Source organism: Hemitrygon akajei, chromosome 5 (genome assembly GCF_048418815.1).
Source record: "Hemitrygon akajei chromosome 5, sHemAka1.3, whole genome shotgun sequence".
NCBI classification, from domain to species: Eukaryota; Metazoa; Chordata; class Chondrichthyes; order Myliobatiformes; family Dasyatidae; genus Hemitrygon; species Hemitrygon akajei.
The window spans coordinates 4,243,128-4,266,710 of record NC_133128.1 but is presented as its reverse complement, the minus strand read 5'-3'; the positions used below and the strand labels follow the sequence as shown (position 1 = coordinate 4,266,710).

Sequence of the window (23,583 nt, the reverse complement as noted above, 5' to 3'; positions counted from 1 at the left end):
CGCTGTGGTGTACAACGGGGAAACACAGTACACACAGGTACGCTGTGGTGTACAACGGGGAAACACAGTACACACAGGTACGCTGTGGTGTACAACGGGGAAACACAGTACACACAGGTACACCGTGATCTACAGGGGGGAAGGACAATACACACAGGTACACCGTGATCTACAGTGGGGAAGGACAATACACACAGGTACACCGTGATCTACAGGGGGAAGGACAATACACAAAGGTACGCTGTGGTGTACAACGGGGAAACACAGTACACACAGGTACACCGTGATCTACAGGGGGGAAGGACAATACACACAGGTACACGGTGATCTACAGGGGAGAAGGACAATACACACAGGTATGCTGTGGTGTACAACGGGGAAACACAGTACACACAGGTACACCGTTATCTACAGGGGGGAAGGACAATACACACAGGTACACGGTGATCTACAGGGGGGAAGGACAATACACACAGGTACGCTGTGATCTACAGTGGGGAAACACAATACACACAGGTACACCGTGATCTACAGTGGGGAAGGACAATACACACAGGTACACCGTGATCTACAGGGGGGAAGGACAATACACACAGGTACACCGTGATCTACAGAGGGAAGGACAATACACACAGGTACACCGTGATCTACAGTGGGGAAGGACAATACACACAGGTACACCGTGATCTACAGAGGGAAGGACAATACACACAGGTACACCGTGATCTACAGTGGGGAAGGACAATACACACAGGTACACCGTGATCTACAGGGGGAAGGACAATACACACAGGTACACCGTGATCTACAGTGGGGAAGGACAATACACACAGGTACGCTGTGGTGTACAACGGGGAAACACAGTACACACAGGTACACCGTGATCTACAGGGGGGAAGGACAATACACACAGGTACACCGTGATCTACAGTGGGGAAGGACAATACACACAGGTACGCTGTGGTGTACAACGGGGAAACACAGTACACACAGGTACGCTGTGGTGTACAACGGGGAAACACAGTACACACAGGTACGCTGTGGTGTACAATGGGGAAACACAGTACACACAGGTACGCTGTGGTGTACAACGGGGAAACACAGTACACACAGGTACGCTGTGGTGTACAACGGGGAAACACAGTACACACAGGTACGCTGTGGTGTACAACGGGGAAACACAGTACACACAGGTACGCTGTGGTGTACTACGGGGTAACACAGTACACACAGGTACGCTGTGGTGTACAACGGGGAAACACAGTACACACAGGTACGCTGTGGTGTACAACGGGGAAACACAGTACACACAGGTACGCTGTGGTGTACAACGGGGAAACACAGTACACACAGGTACGCTGTGGTGTACAACGGGGAAACACAGTACACACAGGTACGCTGTGGTGTACAACGGGGAAACACAGTACACACAGGTACGCTGTGGTGTACAATGGGGAAACACAGTACACACAGGTACACTGTGATCTACAGTGGGGAAGGACAATACACACAGGTACACCGTGATCTACAGGGGGGAAGGACAATACACACAGGTACACCGTGATCTACAGTGGGGAAGGACAATACACACAGGTATGCTGTGGTGTACAACGGGGAAACACAGTACACACAGGTACACCGTGATCTACAGGGGGGAAGGACAATACACACAGGTACACCGTGATCTACAGGGGGGAAGGACAATACACACAGGTACGCTGTGGTGTACAACGGGGAAACACAGTACACACAGGTACGCCGTGATCTACAATAGGGAGGAACAGTACACAGAGGTACACCATGATCTACAGTGGGGAAGGACAATACACACAGGTACACCGTGATCTACAATAGGGAGGGACAGTACACACAGGTACGCTGTGGTGTACAACGGGGAAACACAGTACACACAGGTACACCGTGATCTACAGTGGGGAGGGACAGTACACACAGGTACGCTGTGGTGTACAACGGGGAAACACAGTACACAAAGGTACACTGTGTTGTACAACGGGGAAACACAGTACACACAGGTACGCTGTGGTGTACAACGGGGAAACACAGTACACACAGGTACACTGTGATCTACAGGGGGGAAACACAGTACACACAGGTACACTGTGATCTACAGTGGGGAGACACAGTACACACAGGTACACCGTGATCTACAATAGGGAGAGACAGTACACACAGGTACACCATGATCTACAGTGGGGAAGGACAATTCACACAGGTACACCGTGATCTACAATAGGGAGAGTCAGTACACACAGGTACACCGTGGTGTACAACGGGGAAACACAGTACACACAGGTACACTGTGATCTACAGTGGGGAGACACAGTACACACAGGTACACTGTGATCTACAGTGGGGAAACACAGTACACACAGGTACACTGTGATCTACAGTGGGGAGGGACAGTACACACAGGTACGCTGTGATCTACAGTGGGGAGACACAGTACACACAGGTACACTGTGATCTACAATGGGGAGGGACAGTACACACAGGTACACTGTGATCTACAGTGGGGAGGGACAGTACACACAGGTACACTGTGATCTACAGCGGGGAAACACAGTAAACACAGGTACGCTGTGATCTACAGTGGGGAAGGACAGTACACACAGGTACACTGTGATCTACAGCGGGGAGACACAGTACACACAGGTACACTGTGGTGTACAACGGGGAAACACAGTACACACAGGTACACCGTGGTGTACTACGGGGAAACTCAGTACACACAGGTACGCTGTGATCTACAGTGGGGAGGGACAGTACACACAGGTACACTGTGATCTACAGCGGGGAGACACAGTACACACAGGTACACTGTGGTGTACAACGGGGAAACACAGTACACACAGGTACACCGTGGTGTACTACGGGGAAACACAGTACACACAGGTACGCTGTGATCTACAGTGGGGAGGGACAGTACACACAGGTACACTGTGATCTACAGTGGGGAGGGACAGTACACACAGGTACACTGTGATCTACAGCGGGGAGGGACAGTACACACAGGTACACTGTGATCTACAGCGGGGAAACACAGTAAACACAGGTACGCTGTGATCTACAGTGGGGAAACACAGTACACACAGGTACACTGTGATCTACAGGGGGGAAGGACAGTACACACAGGTACGCTGTGGTGTACAACGGGGAAACACAGTACACACAGGTACACTGTGATCTACAGGGGGGAAGGACAGTACACACAGGTACGCTGTGGTGTACAACGGGGAAACACAGTACACACAGGTACGCTGTGGTGTACAACGGGGAAACACAGTACACACAGGTACACCGTGGTGTACTACGGGGAAACACAGTACACACAGGTACACTGTGGTGTACAACGGGGAAACACAGTACACACAGGTACGCTGTGGTGTACAACGGGGAAACACAGTACACACAGGTACGCTGTAGTGTACAACGGGGAAACACAGTACACACAGGTACGCTGTGGTGTACAACGGGGAAACACAGTACACACAGGTACACCGTGGTGTACTACGGGGAAACACAGTACACACAGGTACACTGTGGTGTACAACGGGGAAACACAGTACACACAGGTACACTGTGGTGTACAACGGGGAAACACAGTACACACAGGTACGCTGTGGTGTACAACGGGGAAACACAGTACACACAGGTACGCTGTGGTGTACAACGGGGAAACACAGTACACACAGGTACGCTGTGGTGTACAACGGGGAAACACAGTACACACAGGTACACCGTGATCTACAGGGGGGAAGGACAATACACACAGGTATGCTGTGGTGTACAACGGGGAAACACAGTACACACAGGTACACCGTGATCTACAGGGGGGAAGGACAATACACACAGGTATGCTGTGGTGTACAACGGGGAAACACAGTACACACAGGTACGCTGTGGTGTACAACGGGGAAACACAGTACACACAGGTACGCTGTGGTGTACAACAGGGAAACACAGTACACACAGGTACGCTGTGGTGTACAACGGGGAAACACAGTACACACAGGTACACTGTGGTCTACAACGGGGAAACACAGTACACACAGGTACGCTGTGGTGTACAACGGGGAAACACAGTACACACAGGTACGCTGTGATGTACAACGGGGAAACACAGTACACACAGCTATGCCACATACCTGGCCCTGCCATTTTGATTTGGCTTGTGCCCCGAATTTTCTAATCTGACCCGCCACTTGAATCAGTCAAATATCAGCTTGTTGTTTGCAATGGAGCCTGCCAACTGAACTCACCGCAAACCAGCACCGCAAACCTCTTCAAACCAGCTCCAGGTCTGTCCAGGAATGGTCATACACTGGCTTGCTCCTCTCTCTCATACCCAGGCCCACCTTCCCTGCTTTCATTCACAGCACATGGCTGCCCAGCTCCAAAAGGGATTTTACAGGCTATTGTTTGCTGTGATCATTTACCAGAAAAAGTATGAGTGATAAAGTAGCTGGTAGGGTTTGTTTGCTTCCAGTGAGTCGTCGCTGTGTTTCACTAGCACTACCTTAAACAACCAACATACCATCCCTACACTACAGTGCTATGCTATGGTTTGTAAGTGTAGAAACATAAAACTAACTGGAGGAATAACAAGGAGCTGGGAGATAATGTGTGTCTACTTTTCTTTTACTTTTGTTGAAAATTGAATGTATATGACAGGATGGTGTAATGAGTGATGCCATTCACGTATTTTAACATATAACTCGTTATGAATTCTTTAAACAAACAAAGAATGGTATATCAACAATACATTTACAATAGTATTCAAAGATTACTGAAATATTAAATACACAACAAATGGGCCAAAAAGGCTTCTTTACGGCTCTATTTACCCGTGACACCACGTTCAAGGAATTATGGACATAAGAATCCTTTGTTCCACCTCACTCCTCCATGCCGTGCTGTTCACTCTGTAAGACCTACCCTGGCTGGTCCTACCGAAGTACAGCACCTCACACTCGTCTGCATTAAATTCCATCTGTCATTTTTTAGCTCGATTTTCCAGCTGGTCCAGATCCCTCTGCAAGCCGTGATAGCCTGGCTTACTGCCACTATTTGCTGATCCAGTTTAGCACATTATCATCCAGATTGTGGATATAGATGATAAACAACAACGGACCCAGCACCGATCCCGGTGGCACTCATGATCTTTCAGAGAAGCAGTCATCTTCTAGCACTCTCTGGATTCGCCTACAAAGCCGAAGTCTAATCCAGTTTACCACCTCACCCTGAGTACCAAGTGACTGAACCTTCTTGACCAGCCTCCCATGGTTGTGTTCCATCACCACATTTACTACAGTCACTTTCCTGTTGATTAGAGTGAAAGATGTTGCTGGTGGTACTGGAGCATACTCTGTCATGATGCAAATCACACCCAAGATAGGACAGATTACTCTTTATTGTTGTACCTCATTCCACCTCAAAGCAATGTGTAATGATCGGATCTGTATGAACAGTATGCAAGACATGTTTTCCACCGTGTCTCAGTACATGTGACAATAATAAACCAATTCCTATTTAAAAATAAATTCCATCACACACTCCCAGGGCAGGGACACTCAGATACAGAGTGAAGCTCCCTCTACACTGTCCCATCACACACTCCCAGGGCAGGGACAGTCAGATACAGAGTGAAGCTCCCTCTACGCTGTCCCATCACACACTCCCAGGGCAGGGACAGTCAGATACAGGGTGAAGCTCCCTCTACACTGTCCCATCACACACTCCCAGGGCAGGGACAGTCAGATACAGAGTGAAGCTCCCTCTACACTGTCCCATCATACACTCCCAGGGAGGGACAGTTAGATACAGAGTGAAGCTCCCTCTACACTGTCCCATCACACACTCCCAGGGCAGGGTCAGTCAGATACAGAGTGAAGCTCCCTCTACCCTGTCCCATCACACACTCCCAGGGCAGGGACAGTTAGATACAGAGTGAATCTCCCTCTACAGTGATCATTAATGGAGAATGTGTGGAGCAGGTTAAGACCTACAAGTATCTGGGAGTACAGTTAGACGAGAAGCTAGACTGGACTGCCAACACAGATGACTTGTGCAGGAAGGCACAGAGTCGACTGTACTTCCTAAGAAGGTTGGCGTCATTCAATGTCTGTAGTGAGATGCTGAAGATGTTCTATAGGTCAGTTGTGGAGAGCGCCCTCTTCTTTGTGGTGGCGTGTTGGGGAGGAAGCATTAAGAAGAGGGACGCCTCACGTCTTAATAAGCTGGTAAGGAAGGCGGGCTCTGTCGTGGGCAAAGTACTGGAGAGTTTAGCATCGGTAGCTGAGCGAAGGGCGCTGAGTAGGCTACGGTCAATTATGGATAACTCTGAACATCCTCTACATAGCACCATCCAGAGACAGAGAAGCAGTTTCAGCGACAGGTTACTATCGATGCAATGCTCCTCAGACAGGATGAAGAGGTCAATACTCCCCAATGCCATTAGGCTTTACAATTCTACCGCCAGGACTTAAGAACTTTTTAAAAGCTATTATTAATGCTTTTTGAGATAGTGATTTAGATGCATATCATATTTTTACTGAGTTAAGTATTGTATGTAATTAGTTTTGCTACAACAAGTATATGGGACATTGGAAAAAAGTTGAATTTCCCCATGGGGATGAATAAAGTATCTATCTATCTATCTATCTATCTATCTACACTGTCCCATCACACACTCCCAGGGCAGGGGCAGTTAGATACAGAGTGAAGCTCCCTCTACACTGTCCCATCACACACTCCCAGGGCAGGGACACTCAGATACAGAGTGAAGCTCCCTCTACACTGTCCCATCACACACTCCCAGGGCAGGGACAGTCAGATACAGAGTGAAGCTCCCTCTACACTGTCCCATCACACACTTCCAGGGCAGGGACAGTTAGATACAGAGGGAAGCTCCCTCTACACTGTCCCATCACACACTCCCAGGGCAGGGACAGTCAGATACAGAGTGAAGCTCCTTCTACACTGTCCCATCACACACTCCCAGGGCAGGGACAGTCAGATACAGAGTGAAGCTCCCTCTACACTGTCCCATCACACACTCCCAGGGCAGGGACAGTCAGATACAGAGTGAAGCTCCCTCTACACTGTCCCACCACACACTCCCAGGGCAGGGACAGTCAGATACAGAGTGAAGCTCCCTCTACACTGTCCCACCACACACTCCCAGGGCAGGGACAGTCAGATACAGAGTGAAGCTCCCTCTACACTGTCCCATCACACACTCCCAGGGCAGAGACAGTTAGATACAGAGTGAAGCTCCCTCTACCCTGTCCCATCACACACTCCCAGGCAGGGACAGTTAGATATAGAGTGAAGCTCCCTCTACATTGTCCCATCACACACTCCCGGGCAGGGACAGTTAGATACAGAGTGAAGCTCCCTCTACATTGTCCCATCACATACTCCCAGGGCAGGGACAGTTAGATACGGAGTGAAGCTCCCTCTACACTGTCCCATCACACACTCCCAGGCAGGGACAGTCAGATACGGAGTGAAGCTCCCTCTACACTGTCCCATCACACACTCCCAGGACAGGGACAGTTAGATACGGAGTGAAGCTCCCTCTACACTGTCCCATCACACACTCCCAGGACAGGGACAGTTAGATACAGAGTGAAACTCCCTCTACACTGTCCCATCACACACTCCCGGGGCAGGGACAGTTAGATACAGAGTGAAGCTCCCTCTACACTGTCCCATCACACACTCCCAGGACAGGGACAGTTAGATACAGAGTGAACACTCCACATAGATTGTTGGAGGCCACAAGCTTGAACAGAAGTTGACTTACTCTGGATTTCCAATTGCTTGACACTCCAATCTCAGCTCGTCTCCCTCCCGGGCAAAGTTCCTGGAGAAATCAATCTTCACTGAAGGTACATCTGTAACACATTCAAAGACACAGGGATAACAAGAGGCACAGAGGCTGGTGTGACTCATGTTGAGAGTTTGCAGTGATGCAGGAGGCAAAAAGCTAGTGTTTTCAGAACAGGTAGGAGGCTCGAGCAGCTGGTGCAGGGCGGAGAGTTAAGAGTGTGAGGGGCATGTATGGTTTGGAGTTTCAAAACCACAAGTGGGGAAGCTTCCATTGTGGATTTCAGTCGCGACCAGGAAAAGTTTTTGCAAGGCCACAGGAAGGAGCTCTTGTGTGCAACTGGACTGATGTTCTGGCCGAGAGCTAGCACAGAGCTGAAGGGCCAAATGGACTCATTCTGTTCTTCAACATTTCTATAATTCTGAAATGTCTAAGCTCCACCACAGCAGCCTGTGTGGATGATAGAGAGAGTACTGTCCTGCCTGGGTAACATCCCTACACGAGGTGGCTTGTTCTGAGGTACCCATACCCTCTCAGCGCATGTGAACCATTTGGAGTCACTTTTTTGGGGATAGTTGGAGGGCTCTACCTCAACCCTGGGTGTGGTAAACTATGTGTATACCTGTCTGGACATGCCCCTCTGCTGACTGCTCCTGTGGCTCCTCCCACAGACCCCCCGCTGACTGCTCCTGTGGCCCCTCCCACAGACCCCCCGCTGACTGCTCCTGTGGCTCCTCCCACAGACCCCCCGCTGACTGCTCCTGTGACTCCTCCCACAGAACCCCCGCTGACTGCTCCTGTGACTCCTCCCACAGACCCCTGCTGACTGCTCCTGTGGCTCCTCCCACAGACCCCCTGCTGACTCCTCCTGTGGCTCCCACAGACCCCCTGCTGACTGCTCCTGTGGCTCCTCCCACAGACCCCCTGCTGACTCCTCCTGTGGCTCCCACAGACCCCCTGCTGACTGCTCCTGTGGCTCCTCCCACAGACCCCTGCTGACAGCTCCTGTGGCTCCTCCCACAGACCCCCTGCTGACAGCTCCTGTGGCTCCTCCCACAGACCCACTGCTCCTGTGGCTCCTCCCACAGACCCCCTGCTGACTGCTCCTGTGGCTCCTCCCACAGACCCCTGCTGACTGCTCCTGTGGCTCCTCCCACAGACCCCCTGCTGACAGCTCCTGTGGCTCCTCCCACAGACCCTGCTGACTGCTCCTGTGGCTCCTCCCACAGACCCCTGCTGACAGCTCCTGTGGCTCCCACAGACCCTGCTGACTGATCCTGTGGCTCCTCCCACAGACCCCTGCTGACAGCTCCTGTGGCTCCTCCCACAGACCCCCTGCTGACTGATCCTGTGGCTCCTCCCACAGACCCCTGCTGACTGCTCCTGTGGCTCCTCCCACAGACCCCCTGCTGACTTCTCCTGTGGCCCCTCCCACAGACCCCCCGCTGACTGCTCCTGTGGCTCCTCCCACAGACCCCCTGCTGACTGCTCCTGTGGCTCCTCCCACAGACCCCCGCTGACTGCTACTGTGGCTCCTCCCACAGACCCCCTGCTGACAGCTCCTGTGACTCCTCCCACAGACCCCCGCTGACTGCTCCTGTGGCTCCTCCCACAGACCCCTGCTGACTGCTCCTGTGGCTCCTCCCACAGACCCCCGCTGACTGCTACTGTGGCTCCTCCCACAGACCCCCTGCTGACAGCTCCTGTGGCTCCTCCCACAGACCCACTGCTCCTGTGGCTCCTCCCACTGACCCCCCGCTGACTGCTCCTGTGGCTCCTCCCACAAACCCCTGCTGACTGCTCCTGTGGCTCCTCCCACAGACCCCCTGCTGACTGCTCCTGTGGCTCCTCCCACAGACCCCTGCTGACTGCTCCTGTGGCCCCTCCCACAGACCCCCCGCTGACTGCTCCTGTGGCTCCTCCCACACACCCCCCGCTGACTGCTCCTGTGGCTCCTCCCACAGACCCCCTGCTGACTGCTCCTGTGGCTCCTCCCACAGACGCCTGCTGACTGCTCCTGTGGCTCCTCCCACAGACCCCTGCTGACAGCTCCTGTGGCTCCTCCCACAGACCCCTGCTGACAGCTCCTGTGGCTCCTCCCACAGACCCCCCGCTGACTGCTCCTGTGGCTCCTCCCACAGACCCCTGCTGACAGCTCCTGTGGCTCCTCCCACAGACCCCCTACTGACTGCTCCTGTGGCTCCTCCCACAGACCCCTGCTGACAGCTCCTGTGGCTCCTCCCACAGACCCCTGCTGACAGCTCCTGTGGCTCCTCCCACAGACCCCCTACTGACTGCTCCTGTGGCTCCTCCCACAGACCCCCTACTGACTGCTCCTGTGGCTCCTCCCACAGACCCCCTACTGACTGCTCCTGTGGCTCCTCCCACAGACCCCTGCTGACAGCTCCTGTGGCTCCTCCCACAGACCCCCCGCTGACTGCTCCTGTGGCTCCTCCCACAGACCCCTGCTGACAGCTCCTGTGGCCCCTCCCACAGACCCCCCGCTGACTGCTCCTGTGGCTCCTCCCACACACCCCCCGCTGACTGCTCCTGTGGCTCCTCCCACAGACCCCCTGCTGACTGCTCCTGTGGCTCCTCCCACAGACGCCTGCTGACTGCTCCTGTGGCTCCTCCCACAGACCCCTGCTGACAGCTCCTGTGGCTCCTCCCACAGACCCCTGCTGACAGCTCCTGTGGCTCCTCCCACAGACCCCCCGCTGACTGCTCCTGTGGCTCCTCCCACAGACCCCTGCTGACAGCTCCTGTGGCTCCTCCCACAGACCCCCTACTGACTGCTCCTGTGGCTCCTCCCACAGACCCCTGCTGACAGCTCCTGTGGCTCCTCCCACAGACCCCTGCTGACAGCTCCTGTGGCTCCTCCCACAGACCCCCTACTGACTGCTCCTGTGGCTCCTCCCACAGACCCCCTACTGACTGCTCCTGTGGCTCCTCCCACAGACCCCTGCTGACAGCTCCTGTGGCTCCTCCCACAGACCCCCCGCTGACTGCTCCTGTGGCTCCTCCCACAGACCCCTGCTGACAGCTCCTGTGGCTCCTCCCACAGACCCCCTGCTGACAGCTCCTGTGGCTCCTCCCACAGACGCCTGCTGACTGCTCCTGTGGCTCCTCCCACAGACCCCTGCTGACTGCTCCTGTGGCCCCTCCCACAGACCCCTGCTGACTGCTCCTGTGGCTCCTCCCACAGACCCCTGCTGACAGCTCCTGTGGCTCCTCCCACAGACCCCTGCTGACAGCTCCTGTGGCTCCTCCCACAGACCCCCTGCTGACTGCTCCTGTGGCTCCTCCCACAAACCCCCGCTGACTGCTCCTGTGGCTCCTCCCACAGACCCCCCCCCGCTGACAGCTCCTGTGGCTCCTCCCACAGACCCCTGCTGACTGCTCCTGTGGCTCCTCCCACAGACCCCCTGCTGACTGATCCTGTGGCTCCTCCCACAGACCCACTGCTCCTGTGGCTCCTCCCACAGACCCCCCGCTGACTGCTCCTGTGGCTCCTCCCACAGACCCCCCGCTGACTGCTCCTGTGGCTCCTCCCACAGACCCCTGCTGACTGCTCCTGTGGCTCCTCCCACAGACCCCTGCTGACTCCTCCCACAGACCCCCCGCTGACTGATCCTGTGACTCCTCCCACAGACCCCTGCTGACAGCTCCTGTGGCCCCTCCCACAGACCCCTGCTGACTGCTCCTGTGGCTCCTCCCACAGACCCCCTGCTGACTGCTCCTGTGGCTCCTCCCACAGACCCCCTACTGACTGCTCCTGTGACTCCTCCCACAGACCCCCTGCTGACTGCTCCTGTGGCTCCTCCCACAGACCCCTGCTGACAGCTCCTGTGGCTCCTCCCACAGACCCCTGCTGACTGCTCCTGTGGCCCCTCCCACAGACCCCTGCTGACTGCTCCTGTGGCTCCTCCCACAGACCCCTGCTGACTGCTCCTGTGGCTCCTCCTACAGACCCCTGCTGACTCCTCCTGTGGCTCCTCCCACAGACCCCTGCTGACTCCTCCTGTGGCTCCTCCCACAGACCCCCCGCTGACTGCTCCTGTGGCTCCTCCCACAGACCCCCTGCTGACTGCTCCTGTGGCTCCTCCCACAGACCCCCTGCTGACTGCTCCTGTGGCTCCTCCCACAGACCCCTGCTGACTGCTCCTGTGGCTCCTCCCACAGACCCCTGCTGACTGCTCCTGTGGCTCCTCCCACAGACCCCCCGCTGACTGCTCCTGTGGCTCCTCCCACAGACCCCCTGCTGACTGCTCCTGTGGCTCCTCCCACAGACCCCCTGCTGACTGCTCCTGTGGCTCCTCCCACAGACCCCTGCTGACTGCTCCTGTGGCTCCTCCCACAGACCCCCGCTGACTGCTCCTGTGGCTCCTCCCACAGACCCCTGCTGACTGCTCCTGTGGCTCCTCCCACAGACCCCCGCTGACTGCTCCTGTGGCTCCTCCCACAGACCCCTGCTGACTGCTCCTGTGGCTCCTCCCACAGACCCCCCGCTGACTGCTCCTGTGGCTCCTCCCACAGACCCCCTGCTGACTGCTCCTGTGGCTCCTCCCACAGACCCCCTGCTGACTGCTCCTGTGGCTCCTCCCACAGACCCCTGCTGACTGCTCCTGTGGCTCCTCCCACAGACCCCCGCTGACTGCTCCTGTGGCTCCTCCCACAGACCCCTGCTGACTGCTCCTGTGGCTCCTCCCACAGACCCCTGCTGACTGCTCCTGTGGCTCCTCCCACAGACCCCTGCTGACTCCTCCCACAGACCCCCCGCTGACTGCTCCTGTGGCTCCTCCCACAGACCCCTGCTGACTCCTCCTGTGGCTCCTCCTACAGACCCCTGCTGACTCCTCCTGTGGCTCCCACAGACCCCCTGCTGACTGCTCCTGTGGCTCCTCCCACAGACCCCTGCTGACAGCTCCTGTGGCTCCTCCCACAGACCCCCTGCTGACTGCTCCTGTGGCTCCTCCCACAGACCCCCTGCTGACAGCTCCTGTGGCTCCTCCCACAGACCCCCTGCTGACAGCTCCTGTGGCTCCTCCCACAGACCCTGCTGACAGCTCCTGTGGCTCCTCCCACAGACCCCTGCTGACAGCTCCTGTGGCTCCTCCCACAGACCCTGCTGACAGCTCCTGTGGCTCCTCCCACAGACCCTGCTGACTGCTCCTGTGGCTCCTCCCACTGACCCCTGCTGACTTCTCCTGTGGCTCCTCCCACAGACCCCTGCTGACAGCTCCGGTGGCTCCTCCCACAGACCCTGCTGACTGCTCCTGTGGCTCCTCCCACTGACCCCTGCTGACTTCTCCTGTGGCTCCTCCCACAGACCCCTGCTGACAGCTCCTGTGGCTCCTCCCACAGACCCCCTGCTGACTGATCCTGTGGCTCCTCCCACAGACCCCTGCTGACTGCTCCTGTGGCTCCTCCCACAGACCCCCTGCTGACTTCTCCTGTGGCCCCTCCCACAGACCCCCCGCTGACTGTTCCTGTGGCTCCTCCCACAGACCCCCTGCTGACTGCTCCTGTGGCTCCTCCCACAGACCCCTGCTGACAGCTCCTGTGGCTCCTCCCACAGACCCCCTGCTGACAGCTCCTGTGGCTCCTCCCACAGACCCCTGCTGACAGCTCCTGTGGCTCCTCCCACAGACCCCCTGCTGACTGCTCCTGTGGCTCCTCCCACAGACCCCCTGCTGACAGCTCCTGTGGCTCCTCCCACAGACCCCCTGCTGACTGCTCCTGTGGCTCCTCCCACAGACCCCCTGCTGACTGCTCCTGTGGCCCCTCCCACAGACCCCCTGCTGACTGCTCCTGTGGCTCCTCCCACTGACCCCTGCTGACTGCTCCTGTGGCTCCTCCCACAGACCCCTGCTGACTGCTCCTGTGGCTCCTCCCACAGACCCCCTGCTGACTGCTCCTGTGGCTCCTCCCACAGACCCCTGCTGACTGCTCCTGTGGCTCCTCCCACAGACCCCTGCTGACTCCTCCCACAGACCCCCTGCTGACTGCTCCTGTGGCCCCTCCCACAGACCCCCTGCTGACTGCTCCTGTGGCTCCTCCCACTGACCCCTGCTGACTGCTCCTGTGGCTCCTCCCACAGACCCCTGCTGACAGCTCCTGTGGCTCCTCCCACAGACCCCCTGCTGACTGCTCCTGTGGCTCCTCCCACAGACCCCTGCTGACTGCTCCTGTGGCTCCTCCCACAGACCCCTGCTGACTCCTCCCACAGACCCCCTGCTGACTGCTCCTGTGGCCCCTCCCACAGACCCCCTGCTGACTGCTCCTGTGGCTCCTCCCACAGACCCCCTGCTGACTGCTCCTGTGGCCCCTCCCACAGACCCCCTGCTGACTGCTCCTGTGGCTCCTCCCACTGACCCCCCGCTGACTGTTCCTGTGGCTCCTCCCACAGACCCCCCGCTGACTGCTCCTGTGGCTCCTCCCACAGACCCCCTGCTGACTGCTCCTGTGGCTCCTCCCACAGACCCCCTGCTGACTCCTCCCACAGACCCCTGCTGACTGCTCCTGTGGCTCCTCCCACAGACCCCTGTATAAAGGCGATTGGAGGTACTGCTCCTCCCTCAGTCTCCAAGATGTCGTGGTCACGTTTGCAACTAATAAGAGCCTGTCTTTTGCCTCCCGTCTCTGAGAGTTATTGATGGTGCATCACTAGGGACAAAACCTCACCTTCATTCTCAAGCAGGTGGCCTGATGACCTCAGACTATATAGGCCATAGACAGCACAACACAATACTGGTGCTTATCTACATAGTGTTGTGCTGAGCCTTTAACCTACTCGACGATCAATCTAACCCTTCCCTCCTACATAACCCTCCATTTTCCTATCATCCATGTGCCTATTTCAGAGTCTCTTATTTGTCCCTAATGTAATTGCCTCTACCATCGCCCCTGGCAGGGTATTACACACACTCTCCACTCTCTGTGTGAAAAACTTACCTCTGACATCTCCCTATACTTTCCACTGATCAGCTTAACATTATGTCCCTTTGTATTAGTCATTTCCACCCTGGGAAAAAGCCTCTGGCTGTCCACTCGATCTATACCTCTTATCACCTTGTACACCTCTATCATGTCACCTCTCATCCTCCTGTGCTCCAAAGAGAAAAGTCCTAGCTCACTCAATATTTCCTCAGAAGACAAAAAGACCATCAGACATAGGAGCAGAATGAGGCCATTTGGCCCATCGTCTGCTCTGCCATTTCATCATGGCTGATCCAATTTCCCTCTCAGCCCCCATCTCCTGCCTTCTCCCCGTATCCCTTCATGCCCTGACCAATCAAGAATCTTATCAACCTTTGCCTTAAATATATGTAAAGACTTGGCCTCCACAGAGTTCCACAGATTCACCACTCTCTGGATCAAGAAACTCCTCTCCATCTACGTTCTAAACAGATACCCCACTATTCTGAGGCTGTGCCCTCTGGTCTCAGACTCTCCCATCAGAGGAAACATCCTCCCCACATCTACTCTATCGAGGCCATTCACCATTCGATAGATTTCAATTAGGTCACCCCTCATTCTTCTGAACTCCCAGAGCCATCCAATGCTCTTCATATGACAAGCCACTCAATCCTGGAATTATTTTTATAAACCTCCTTTGAACCCTTTCCAGTTCCAGCACATCATTTCTAAGATAAGGGGCCCAAAACTCCAAGTGAGACCTCACCAGTGCCTTATAAAGTCTCAACACTACATCCTTGCTTTTTCATTCTGGTCCTCTCGAAATGGATGTTATCATCACCACAGACTCAACCTGCAAATTAACCTTCAGGGAATCCTGCACAAGGACTCCCAAGTTTCTCTGTGCCTCAGTAGTTTGTATTTACTCTCCATTTAGAAAATAGCCAGCCCTTTCAATTCTTCTTCCAAAGTGCATGGCCATATACTTCCCGACACTGAATTCCATCTGCCACTTCTTTGCCCATTCTCCTAATTTGTCTAAGTCCTTCTGTAGCCTCTCTACTTCTTCAAAACTACCTGCCACTCCACCTATCTTCATACTGTCTGCAAACTCTGCAACAAAGCCATCAATTCCATCATGCAAATCATTGACATATAACGTAAAAAGAATCGGCCCCAACACAGACCCCTGTGGAATATGTCTGGTCACTGGTAGCCAGTCAGAAAAGGCTCCCTTTATTCCTCCAGCCAATCAGCAACTGCTTTATCCATGTAATACCATGCTCTCTAATCCAGGCACCATCCTGGTAAATCTCCTGGGCACCCTCTCTAAAGCTTTTGCATCCTTTCTATAATGAGGTGATCAGACATAAATACCAATAACCCAGTGTGTTGTGTGTGAAGATCCCAGGAGATCAGCCGCTATGAGAGACTCAAACCACTCCATCTAGCATCAACAATCATTTCACGTCAAAGTCACTGAGATCACATCCCTGCACCATTCTGATGTTTGGTCCGAACAGCAAACTAACCTCTTGACCATGTCTGCATGTTTTTATGCATTGAGTTGCTGCCACACGATTGGCTGATGAGTTAGTTGCATTAATGAGCAGGCGTACCAACGTGGCCACTGAGTGTATATACCAATAACGAGTGAGGAGTGAAATTGCCACAAACTCAGAATCCTCATAATCACAATCAACTTACTGGTAGATATGAGTAACCTGAAGCATATGATAGTCAGAAACTCAGTATTACATATAATTACTAATGAATCCTTGCTGCATCTAGTGTACCATAGGCACAAGACAGTCTGCTGATGCTGGAAATACAGAGCAACACACACAAAATGGTGGAGGAACTCAGCAGGTCAATCCGCATCTATGAAACTGAATAAATAGTCGGTGGTTCAGGCTGAAACCCTTCACCAGGACTGTAAAAGAGGGGGGAAGATGCCAGAATAGGAAAATGGAGGGAGGGGACGGACAAGCGAGAAGGTGATGGGTGAAGCCAGGTGGGTTGTGGAGGGCTGGTGAGGTACGAAGCTGGAAGTTGATAGGTGGAATCTGACAGGAGAGGAGAGTGGATCATGGATCTAACCAATGATGACTGAAAGAGGCATGCAAGGCTCTCACCCCATTCTAACAACTTTCAATAGGAGTACCATCGGGAGTGTTCTGTCTGGCTGCATCACCGTGTGGTACAGAAGCCGTAAGACCCAAGACAATTACCAGGGTCTCCCTCCCCGATATTTACCGGGAGTGTCGTAGATGAAGGGCCTGAGGCACTGTTGAGGATTCACCACCCATCCCACAATCTCTTTGACCCAGTACCATCAGGAAGGAGGTACAGGAATGTCAGGACTAGGACTGACAGACTGGGGAACAGCTTCTTCCCTCAGGCTGTGAGACTAATGAGTACCCTTCCTCCACTGAGGTCTCGTCACTGGGACAGCGAGCTGTTTACTGTTTACCTGTGCTGTGCTTTACTACATGCATTTTCAATGGAAATTTATTACCATCTTCATGGTAATATTTAGTTTTTTGTGCTGTGTGTGATGTTTCGTGGGTGCACTGTGGTCTAGAGGAACATTGTTTCATTTGGTTATATACATGTACAGTCCGACGACCATAACCTGGAACTTGAATATGAATCCATGGTGTGTGAATGTGGACCATCCACTGTAACCCCCTCCCTCCCAGCCAGTCCAACAGGCGATGGAACATTAAGTGCTTGTCCAATGAGGGGAGGGTTCCTGACATCTACCCAGTTTCGGAGGCAGTCTTCCAGACACACTCCACACCTCCCCAATATCCTCCTGCAACTACAATGTAAGCCCAACAAATACTCAGTCCGCAATGAAGGCGTGCAGGGCATCGGGTTAGTGGCTGCTGTAAATTGTCCCTGGTGTGCAAGTGAGAGACAGAGTGCAGGGGGGGTGAATAGGCTACTGGGGGATTTTGTCCCCGGGTGTGTAGAGACAGAGTGCAGGGGGAGGTGATCGGAATGGGGGGGGGGTGAATAGGTTACTGGGGGATTTTGTCCCCGGGTGTGTAGAGAGTGCGGGGGTGGGTGATCGGAATGGGGGGTGGTGAATAGGTTACTGGGGGATTTTGTCCCCGGGTGTGTAGAGACAGAGTGCAGGGGGAGGTGATCGGAATGGGGGGGGTGAATAGGTTACTGGGGGATTTTGTCCCCGGGTGTGTAGAGACAGAGTGCAGGGGGAGGTGATCGGAATGGGGGGGGGGGTGAATAGGTTACTGGGGGATTTTGTCCCCGGGTGTGTAGAGACAGAGTGCAGGGGGAGGTGATCGGAATGGGGGGGGTGAATAGGTTACTGGGGGATTTTGTCCCCGGGTGTGTAGAGACAGAGTGCAGGGGGAGGTGATCGGAATGGGGGGGGGGTGAATAGGTTACTGGGGGATTTTGTCCCCGGGTGTGTAGAGACAGAGTGCAGGGGGAGGTGATCGGAATGGGGGGGGGTGAATAGGTTACTGGGGGATTTTGTCCCCGGGTGTGTAGAGACAGAGTGCAGGGGGAGGTGATCGGAATGGGGGGGTGAATAGGTTACTGGGGGATTTTGTCCCCGGGTGTGTAGAGACAGAGTGCAGGGGGAGGTGATCGGAATGGGGGGGTGAATAGGTTACTGGGGGATTTTGTCCCCGGGTGTGTAGATACAGAGTGCAGGGGGAGGTGATCGGAATGGGGGGGGGGGGTGAATAGGTTACTGGGGGATTTTGTCCCCGGGTGTGTAGAGACAGAGTGCAGGGGGAGGTGATCGGAATGGGGGGAGAATAGGTTACTGGGGGATTTTGTCCCCGGATGTGTAGAGACAGAGTGCAGGGGGAGGTGATCGGAATGGGGGGGTGAATAGGTTACTGGGGGATTTTGTCCCCGGGTGTGTAGAGAGTGCGGGGGGGGGGGGTGATCGGAATGGGGGGGTGAATAGGTTACTGGGGGATTTTGTCCCCGGGTGTGTAGAGACAGAGTGCAGGGGGAGGTGATTGGAATGGGGGGGTGAATAGGTTACTGGGGGATTTTGTCCCCGGGTGTGTAGATACAGAGTGCAGTGGGAGGTGATCGGAATGGGGGGGGAAATAGGTTACTGGGGGATTTTGTCCCCGGGTGTGTAGAGACAGAGTGCAGTTGGAGGTGATCGGAATGGGGGGGTGAATAGGTTACTGGGGGATTTTGTCCCCGGGTGTGTAGATATAGAGTGCAGGGGGAGGTGATCGGAATGGGGGGGGTGAATAGGTTACTGGGGGATTTTGTCCCCGGGTGTGTAGAGACAGAGTGCAGGGGGAGGTGATCGGAATGGGGGGGTGAATAGGTTACTGGGGGATTTTGTCCCCGGGTGTGTAGAGACAGAGTGCGGGGGGGGGGTGATCGGAATGGGGGGGTGAATAGGTTACTGGGGGATTTTGTCCCCGGTTGTGTAGAGACAGAGTGCAGGGGGAGGTGATCGGAATGGGGGGGTGAATAGGTTACTGGGGGATTTTGTCCCCGGGTGTGTAGAGACAGAGTGCAGGGGGAGGTGATCGGAATGGGGGGGTGAATAGGTTACTGGGGGATTTTGTCCCCGGGTGTGTAGAGACAGAGTGCAGGGGGAGGTGATCGGAATGGGGGGGGTGAATAGGTTACTGGGGGATTTTGTCCCCGGGTGTGTAGAGACAGAGTGCAGGGGGAGGTGATCGGAATGGGGGGGTGAATAGGTTACTGGGGGATTTTGTCCCCGGGTGTGTAGAGAGTGCGGGGGGGGGGGTGATCGGAATGGGGGGGTGAATAGGTTACTGGGGGATTTTGTCCCCGGGTGTGTAGAGACAGAGTGCAGGGGGAGGTGATCGGAATGGGGGGGTGAATAGGTTACTGGGGGATTTTGTCCCCGGATGTGTAGAGACAGAGTGCAGGGAGAGGTGATCGGAATGGGGGGAGAATAGGTTACTGGGGGATTTTGTCCCCGGGTGTGTAGAGACAGAGTGCAGGGGGAGGTGATCGGAATGGGGGGGTGAATAGGTTACTGGGGGATTTTGTCCCCGGATGTGTAGAGACAGAGTGCAGGGGGAGGTGATCGGAATGGGGGGAGAATAGGTTACTGGGGGATTTTGTCCCCGGATGTGTAGAGACAGAGTGCAGGGGGAGGTGATCGGAATGGGGGGGTGAATAGGTTACTGGGGGATTTTGTCCCCGGGTGTGTAGAGACAGAGTGCAGGGGGAGGTGATCGGAATGGGGGGGTGAATAGGTTACTGGGGGATTTTGTCCCCGGGTGTGTAGATACAGAGTGCAGTGGGAGGTGATCGGAATGGGGGGGGTGAATAGGTTACTGGGGGATTTTGTCCCCGGATGTGTAGAGACAGAGTGCAGGGGGAGGTGATCGGAATGGGGGGGGTGAATAGGTTACTGGGGGATTTTGTCCCCGGGTGTGTAGAGACAGAGTGCAGGGGGAGGTGATCGGAATGGGGGGGTGAATAGGTTACTGGGGGATTTTGTCCCCGGGTATGTAGAGAGTGCGGGGGGGGGGTGATCGGAATGGGGGGGTGAATAGGTTACTGGGGGATTTTGTCCCCGGATGTGTAGAGACAGAGTGCAGGGGGAGGTGATCGGAATGGGGGGGTGAATAGGTTACTGGGGGATTTTGTCCCCGGGTGTGTAGAGACATAGTGCAGGGGGAGGTGATCGGAATGGGGGGGGGGTGAATAGGTTACTGGGGGATTTTGTCCCCGGGTGTGTAGAGACAGAGTGCAGGGGGAAGTGATCGGAATGGGGGGGTGAATAGGTTACTGGGGGATTTTGTCCCCGGGTGTGTAGAGACAGAGTGCAGGGGGAGGTGATCGGAATGGGGGGGTGAATAGGTTTCTGGGGGATTTTGTCCCCGGGTGTGTAGAGACAGAGTGCAGGGGGAGGTGATCGGAATGGGGGGGTGAATAGGTTACTGGGGGATTTTGTCCCCGGGTGTGTAGAGACAGAGTGCAGGGGGAGGTGATCGGAATGGGGGGGTGAATAGGTTACTGGGGGATTTTGTCCCCGGGTGTGTAGAGACAGAGTGCAGGGGGAGGTGATCGGAATGGTGGGGTGAATAGGTTACTGGGGGATTTTGTCCCCGGGTGTGTAGAGACAGAGTGCAGGGGGAGGTGATCGGAATGGGGGGGGTGAATAGGTTACTGGGGGATTTTGTCCCCGGATGTGTAGAGACAGAGTGCAGTGGGAGGTGATCGGAATGGGGGGGGGGTGAATAGGTTACTGGGGGATTTTGTCCCCGGGTGTGTAGAGACAGAGTGCAGGGGGAGGTGATCGGAATGGGGGGGGGTGTGAATAGGTTACTGGGGGATTTTGTCCCCGGGTGTGTAGAGACAGAGTGCAGTGGGAGGTGATCGGAATGGGGGGGGTGAATAGGTTACTGGGGGATTTTGTCCCCGGGTGTGTAGAGACAGAGTGCAGGGGGGGGTGATCGGAATGGGGGGGTGAATAGGTTACTGGGGGATTTTGTCCCCGGTTGTGTAGAGACAGAGTGCAGGGGGAGGTGATCGGAATGGGGGGGTGAATAGGTTACTGGGGGATTTTGTCCCCGGGTGTGTAGAGACAGAGTGCAGGGGGAGGTGATCGGAATGGGGGGGTGAATAGGTTACTGGGGGATTTTGTCCCCGGGTGTGTAGAGACAGAGTGCAGGGGGAGGTGATCGGAATGGGGGGGGGTGAATAGGTTACTGGGGGATTTTGTCCCCGGGTGTGTAGAGACAGAGTGCAGGGGGAGGTGATCGGAATGGGGGGGGTGAATAGGTTACTGGGGGATTTTGTGCCCGGGTGTGTAGAGAGTGCGGGGGGGGGTGAATAGGTTACTGGGGGATTTTGTCCGCGGATGTGTAGATACAGAGTGCAGTGGGAGGTGATCGGAATGGGGGGGTGAATAGGTTACTGGGGGATTTTGTCCCCGGGTGTGTAGAGACAGAGTGCAGGGGGAGGTGATCGGAATGGGGGGGTGAATAGGTTACTGGGGGATTTTGTCCCCGGGAGTGTAGAGACAGAGTGCAGGGGGAGGTGATCGGAATGGGGGGGTGAATAGGTTACTGGGGGATTTTGTCCCCGGATGTGTAGAGACAGAGTGCAGGGGGAGGTGATCGGAATGGGGGGGGTGAATAGGTTACTGGGGGATTTTGTCCCCGGGTGTGTAGAGACAGAGTGCAGGGGGAGGTGATCGGAATGGGGGGGTGAATAGGTTACTGGGGGATTTTGTCCCCGGGTATGTAGAGAGTGCGGGGGGGGGGTGATCGGAATGGGGGGGTGAATAGGTTACTGGGGGATTTTGTCCCCGGATGTGTAGAGACAGAGTGCAGGGGGAGGTGATCGGAATGGGGGGGTGAATAGGTTACTGGGGGATTTTGTCCCCGGGTGTGTAGAGACAGAGTGCAGGGGGAGGTGATCGGAATGGGGGGGTGAATAGGTTACTGGGGGATTTTGTCCCCGGGTGTGTAGAGACATAGTGCAGGGGGAGGTGATCGGAATGGGGGGGGGTGAATAGGTTACTGGGGGATTTTGTCCCCGGGTGTGTAGAGACAGAGTGCAGGGGGAGGTGATCGGAATGGGGGGGTGAATAGGTTACTGGGGGATTTTGTCCCCGGATGTGTAGAGACAGAGTGCAGGGGAAGGTGATCGGAATGGGGGGAGAATAGGTTACTGGGGGATTTTGTCCCCGGATGTGTAGAGACAGAGTGCAGGGGGAGGTGATCGGAATGGGGGGTGAATAGGTTACTGGGGGATTTTGTCCCCGGGTGTGTAGAGACAGAGTGAAGGGGGAGGTGATCGGAATGGGGGGGTGAATAGGTTACTGGGGGATTTTGTCCCCGGGTGTGTAGAGAGTGCGGGGGGGGGTGATCGGAATGGGGGGGTGAATAGGTTACTGGGGGATTTTGTCCCCGGGTATGTAGAGACAGAGTGCAGGGGGAGGTGATCGGAATGGGGGGGTGAATAGGTTACTGGGGGATTTTGTCCCCGGGTGTGTAGAGACAGAGTGCAGGGGGAGGTGATCGGAATGGGGAGGGGAGAATAGGTTACTGGGGGATTTTGTCCCCGGGTGTGTAGAGACAGAGTGCAGTTGGAGGTGATCGGAATGGGGGGGTGAATAGGTTACTGGGGGATTTTGTCCCCGGGTGTGTAGAGACAGAGTGCAGGGGGAGGTGATCGGAATGGGGGGGGGGTGAATAGGTTACTGGGGGATTTTGTCCCCGGGTGTGTAGAGAGTGCGGGGGGGGGGTGAACTGAATGGGGGGGGTGAATAGGTTACTGGGGGATTTTGTCCCCGGGTGTGTAGAGACAGAGTGCAGTGGGAGGTGATCGGAATGGGGGGGGGGTGAATAGGTTACTGGGGGATTTTGTCCCCGGGTGTGTAGAGACAGAGTGCAGTGGGAGGTGATCGGAATGGGGGGGGGGTGAATAGGTTACTGGGGGATTTTGTCCCCGGGTGTGTAGAGACAGAGTGCAGTGGGAGGTGATCGGAATGGGGGGGTGAATAGGTTACTGGGGGATTTTGTCCCCGGGTGTGTAGAGACAGAGTGCAGTGGGAGGTGATCGGAATGGGGGGGGGGTGAATAGGTTACTGGGGGATTTTGTCCCCGGGTGTGTAGAGACAGAGTGCAGTGGGAGGTGATCGGAATGGGGGGGTGAATAGGTTACTGGGGGATTTTGTCCCCGGGTGTGTAGAGACAGAGTGCAGGGGGAGGTGATCGGAATGGGGGGGGTGAATAGGTTACTGGGGGATTTTGTCCCCGGGTGTGTAGAGACAGAGTGCAGGGGGAGGTGATCGGAATGGGGGGGGGGTGAAT

General features: G+C 55.4%; 1 protein-coding gene across 3 annotated transcripts in view; it reads right to left on the bottom strand.

The window, feature by feature from the left end:
• cadm2b (cell adhesion molecule 2b) overlaps positions 1–23,583 on the bottom strand; it is a 276,056-nt gene that overhangs the window by 59,760 nt on the left and 192,713 nt on the right. For all 3 annotated transcript variants that reach the window (XM_073044751.1, XM_073044752.1, XM_073044753.1), the window contains exon 5: positions 7,829–7,919. In XM_073044751.1, coding sequence (XP_072900852.1) covers positions 7,829–7,919 — 91 coding nt within the window. The remainder of the gene's footprint in view (positions 1–7,828; positions 7,920–23,583) is intronic.